The sequence below is a fragment of the Corvus brachyrhynchos genome, unplaced genomic scaffold (assembly GCF_000691975.1).
Source record: "Corvus brachyrhynchos isolate BGI_N302 unplaced genomic scaffold, ASM69197v1 scaffold323, whole genome shotgun sequence".
In the NCBI taxonomy this organism is placed as follows: domain Eukaryota; kingdom Metazoa; phylum Chordata; class Aves; order Passeriformes; family Corvidae; genus Corvus; species Corvus brachyrhynchos.
In genome coordinates this window covers 58886-64112 of record NW_008237253.1, presented here as the reverse complement: position 1 = coordinate 64112, position 5227 = coordinate 58886, and the positions used below count along the sequence as shown (strand labels likewise).

The 5227-nt window shown below is 63.7% G+C and overlaps 2 protein-coding genes across 3 annotated transcripts in view; one reads left to right on the top strand and one right to left on the bottom strand.

Annotated features, from left to right (window-relative positions):
* Positions 1-434, bottom strand: part of ZFP91 (ZFP91 zinc finger protein) — a 15889-nt gene extending 15455 nt beyond the window's left edge. For both annotated transcript variants that reach the window (XM_017730461.1, XM_008630766.2), the window contains exon 1: positions 355-434. In XM_017730461.1, coding sequence (XP_017585950.1) covers positions 355-410 — 56 coding nt within the window. In that variant the 5' untranslated portion in view covers positions 411-434. The remainder of the gene's footprint in view (positions 1-354) is intronic.
* Positions 435-2010: 1576 nt separating this feature from the next.
* On the top strand, positions 2011-4990 carry LPXN (leupaxin). The gene is made up of 9 exons (XM_008630775.2): positions 2011-2093; positions 2835-2938; positions 3051-3106; positions 3313-3418; positions 3494-3643; positions 3724-3897; positions 3978-4059; positions 4255-4403; positions 4478-4990. The coding sequence occupies exons 1-9, from the start codon at positions 2081-2083 to the stop codon at positions 4742-4744; spliced, it is 1101 nt and encodes a 366-aa protein (XP_008628997.2). The 5' UTR covers positions 2011-2080; the 3' UTR covers positions 4745-4990.
* Positions 4991-5227: the final 237 nt, after the last annotated feature.

The following is a 5227-nucleotide window of genomic DNA, read 5'->3' as shown; positions in this document are numbered from 1 at the left end:
CGGGGGCACCCGCCCCCCTGGTCGCCAAGGCCCGCGTCCCTTTCCAAAAGAACCCCGGCAGCGCCTGATTCTCCCGCAGGAACTGCACTAACACATTAAACCCACACAGAGCCCCAAAACTTCGCCCCCACAGGCGCTGAAGGCACCAGCCGGGAGCGGGTTTTGTCTCGGTCACCCCTCTGCCCCCTTCCCTGGTGTCCAGGTGTGCTCCTGGACCTGGAGCGATGCCGGCGCACTGTACCCTTGCCTTGGCCACAGCGGGATGTGACACCCGGCTGGGAGCCCGGGGCTGGGCTGGGGAAGGGGAGCGGGTGCGAGTGCTGTGGAGAGCAGGGTTCGGCTGATGTCACGCACCGTTTGAGGGCAGGAGAACAAAGGGTAACACTTCCCCAGAACAAGGTGCTCCTCATCCTCCCTCGGGAGACAGCAAAAATCACAGGGGTTCAAAGAGCCCGCAGCGTTCAGCTGGAAAATCCTGTTTGCCGAACTGGTTCCCACCAGCGAGAGGGCTCCGAGCGCCCGGTGCTTCCTTCTGCATTCCGAGTCCCGGGCTCTGGTATGTTCCTAGAAAACAAAAGTGCGTCCGGCAGTTCCCGAGAGCGTGCTAATAAACCCCTCACTGTGGAGAACCGCGTTCCCCTGACCCAGACACCGGGAAGGAGGAGAATGTCCTTGCATGAGAGTTAAAGAAAACCTCGGGATCCTTGCACGGGGACTCCTCCTGTCCTGCTTTTTGTCAGCCCGTGCCAACCTGTCCCTATCATTGCCGTGAGTGAGTTCGCCTCTGCAGGCCAGGCTGGGCTTCCGTCGTTCTTGTTAAAACAGGGGCGCAGAGCTCAGGGCAGGGCACAGCTCAGCTTTTGGCCTCTGGGTTCCGCAAGGACAAGTTTTACATTAACAAGTTCCGGCTCCAGACGCTCCTGTGTACTCGGGCTCACACATCGCTAAATCACCCAGAAAGCTAAAAATAGCCCAAAACCTTCCTCAGGCAGGAAGGGTCTGTTGTGTGCCGCAGAAAGGGAAGCGCCTGACACGAGAAGCAGCTGCCAGGACCGGCACCAGCAGCGGCTTTGGGTGGCTCTCCGCATTCCTGGCCTGCAGCGCAGCCGGACACCGCGGGATGGTGTCCCGGGGCTCTTCCTGAGGCGGGGCCGCGCTCGATGTCCCTGCTGTGAGCAGGCGACAAAACGGTGTCAGGAGTGAGGTGACCCCTGGGGTGACAGCTTGAGGGGCTCGGCTCCGGCCCGTCCCAGCCCTGGGGGCTCAGCAGTGCCCGGGAGCGGGGCCAAGGCGGTGCCAGCCCGACCCGTGCGGGTGCTGGTGCCCTCACCACAGAGAGGATGGAGTCTGTGGCTCTTAACCTTTGCTCCCAAGGTTTTTTTGGCTGGACTAAAGAGGAGCCAAGCCAGGACATGGTGAAGCTTTGGCAGAGCTGGTGGCCAAGGTGACAGAGGCGTTATCGGTCACCCACCAGGCGCTGCCTCCTCCAAAGAGCCAAACGAGCCCAAAGGACTCGCCAAGCCGCGTGCACCCACCTCTGGCACTGACATTCCCCCTGTCCCTTGGAACTGTTCCCACATCCACTGCCTGCTCCCAGCAGCACCAGGAGATTTCTCTGCCAAAAAAGGATTTGCTGTTACCTGGAAATCCAAGATGAGGCTCCAGAAGCATCCCCCAAAGGCAAGGTTCTGCTGGAATATCACGGCACTGCTCCATCACGCTGCCACAAATCCATTTCCAGCCAGCACAGGGATGCCATCCCTCGTCACACGTGGCCAGTGGCTTCTGGAAAGGGCCTGGGTCAGCAGAACACCCCCATCCTGGCTTCTGGAGCTCCTTGGGCAGCCTGTTGGCCAGTTTCTCCCCTCCGCAGCCCCAGCCTGGGCTGTTGGTGGGTCCCCGTGCCCCAGCTGTGCCCGTCACACGTGGTGTGAGGCACGCAGCCCACAGAGGAAACCCTGGGTGACAAACCCCGGCGCGGGGGGCGGAGGCGAGACCGGAACAGAGCTGGCGCAGCCTCGACTGCCGTCTCAGCGCCTCGGGGTGCTGCCCCTGCCCTGGGACCCCACGCCAAGGCAGGATGGAGGATTTGGGTAAGTTGGGCCTCTCCGGAGCTGGTTCTGCAGCCAGGGCTGGCTTGGGGTCATGCTTTCGGCACCTCCGGGGAGCCTTTTCCTTCCTCTGCCTCAGGACTGGGAGGGGGTGCTGCAGAGGGGCAGCCATGGAGCCCTGCTCCCTCCTGTGCCTCCCCCGTGCCAAGGGACCAATGGGGCCGATGGTCGAGCGAGCACTTGGCCAAAAATGGAGCGAGCTTGAGAGCAGGAAATGGGCTGCGGCAGCGCCACAATCCCCGCTGCAGCCAGTGGGAGCTGGGAGCCATCCCTGGCCTGGCCTGGGGGAGCAGCCACTCTGCTGGGAGCACTCCCTGTGTCCCAGTGTGAGGGACAGCCAAGGCAGAGAGGCAAAAGCAGAAAGGAAAAGCGCTCGCCCCTCCTTGGGGGAAGTGGTGCTCCGGGCACGCAGGATGGGCCCAGGGTGAGCTTTTCCCTGCCAGGGCTCGTGCTGGGTCAAGCTGAGGACTGGCAGAGGTTTCTTTGCTGGCCAGGGATGGTGTACGGGGGCAGGACCCGTTGCGCCGCTCTTTGGGAAGGTGGGCACGTCCTGCACTGGGATGGGGGTCTCAGGGAGGGTGCTCAGGGCCCCTCGGGGCACTGGCAGCTGGCCAGCAGGACCTGCTGTGACACTCCTTTTGCTCCTGAGGCTTTGGGAGTGGTACAAGAGCGCAGGGTGGGCAGCTAGTGGCTGTGAGGCCTGACCTGGGCGTCTCGGTGCAGATGCTTTGCTGGCAGAACTGGAGCAGAGCTCCTGCCTGGCCTCCAAGGACCGCGTGCCACAGGGATCAAGCTCCTGCCAGGATGCCCAGCATGGTACCCTGAAGGTAATGCCTGGGCACAGAGAGCCCTCAGCTCGTGATGGGGTGCTGGAGCCGGGCAGGGGAAGCTGCCAGGGGAGCAGCCTGAGGGCTCTGCCACGAGGGTTTGTCCTTCCAGGTGCCGCTGCCACCTCGAGCTCCGCCTCCAGGAGAAGGTTCGGATTCAGTGTACAGGTGAAAATGGCCGTGGGAGGGCGAAGCCATCTGGGGCTGTCCGTTCCTTGCTGGGGTCTGCCATCCAGGGTCACCTGGGACAGATTGTACCCTGCAGTGTTCCGTGCGGTGGCCTGTGGGAAAGGGCTGTGTTGGCAGGGGTGGAGGGGTCTCAGTCCTGGCCTTGGGGTGGACACCACAGCACCTCCCCTCTCTGCCATGTCCAGCACCCCCGTGCCAGTCCCAAAGCCGCTGCTCCCCTCACCCCCACCGACGGAGGCCGCCCGGCAGCTGGATGAGCTCCTGGCCGACCTGGGCCACACGCAGAGCAAGGTGAGCCTTAGCCCGGGGCCAGGCACTTGGGGGGCTTGGGCCTCACCCAGCCCTCACCACCCTCCTTCCCGGCAGCTGGCAGCTACAGGACAGGGAGCCGGGGTGCCCGCGGAGTCCTTGCTGGATGATATGCTGGGCAGCCTCACCCGGGACCTGCAGGAGCTGGGCATCACGGCTGCACCCGCCGGCCTCTGCGCCGCCTGCTGCAAGCCCATCGCTGGCAAGGTGAGCCCCCGCCGCCAGCCCGGCACCCCTGGGCATCCCCCCGGAGCCACCCTTGCAGCCCCCGTGCCTCCTCCCCACAGGTGCTCACAGCCCTGGGCAAAACCTGGCACCCCGAGCACTTCACCTGCGCCCGCTGCGGGCAGGAGCTGGACAAGGGGCCCTTCTTCGAGCAGGGTGGGCAGGCGTTCTGTGAGGAGGATTATCACCAGGCCTTCTCCCCCCGCTGTGCCTACTGCGCCGGCCCCATCCGTGAGGTGAGTGAGTGAGTGACCCCCCTGCCCTCCCTCGCCAGCCCCCACCACCACCAGCCCCCTCACCTCGGCTTTTCCTGCAGAAAGTCCTCACGGCCCTGGAGCAGACCTGGCACCCCGAGCACTTCTTCTGTGCCCACTGTGGGAAGGTGTTCGGAGAGGAGGGTATGTCCCAAGGAACAGGTGTGGGGGTCCTGCCCCCATCCCAGGTATCCCCTGCCCTTGCACTTACCGCCTCATCTGACAGCTCCCCACAGTCTCCTCCTTGCCTTCTGTCCTGGGCACCACCATGTCCATGTCCCGCTGCCCCCAGCAGGAGCCGTCCCCAGGCGGGTGCCCATCCCAATCTCCTCCCCACAGGGTTCCTGGAGCACAACAGGAAGCCGTACTGCCACCAGGACTTCCTGGCCCTGTTTGCCCCCAAATGCCGGGGCTGCGAGCGCCCTGTCACGGACAACTACCTATCGGCCTTGGAGGGTGTCTGGCACACCGAGTGCTTCGTGTGCACGGTGAGTGACGGCGGGGAGGCACGGAATGGCTGCGTTCCCAGGGCCGTGCCAGCCTTCCCCTCTCCTTCCCCCAGGAGTGCCTGACTGGCTTCACCGGCGGGTCCTTCTTCGAGCTGGAGGGGCGGCCCTACTGCGAGCTGCACTTCCACCAGCGGCAGGGCACCATCTGCCACGGCTGCAGCCGCCCCGTCACCGGGCGCTGCATCACGGCCGCGGGGCGCAGGTACCACCCCGAGCACTTTGTCTGCACCTACTGCCTGGGCCGGCTGCACAAGGGCACCTTCCGCGAGTGCGGCGACAAGATGTACTGCCAGCCCTGCCACGACAAGCTCTTCGTCTGAGCCCCAGGTACCCAGCACAGCCACCTGCCTGGACGTCCCCAGCACCGTCCTCACCACCAGCATGCCTGGCCTCGGCCCTGCTGACCCAAACACGCCTCACGTCCCACCCATCAACATCCCTGGTGTGGGTCCCGCTCAGCCAACTGTCCCCAGCCTTGCTGCTGCCAAGCCAGGCCTCGCTCCCTGCAAGACATCCCTGGCATTTGCCCCCTGGACCTGAAGCAATAAAAGAACCTGGGTCCTGCCTCTTCTCTGCTCACTGGTGGCTTTGGGGATGAGGGTCCAAGGCAAAGTGGGAGGGCTGAAAAATACCGCATGGTTTGTCACAAAGTGACACCTCTGGGAGCCACGGAGACCAGCACCATGCCTGGAAAAGGCACTTGGGCCCAGCAGCAAAGCCAGAAACACCAAAGGGGCAGGCGCGCATCACACTTTAAAAACTTTATTTATATAAAAAAATCATTTTGTTTTAAAAGCGTTACA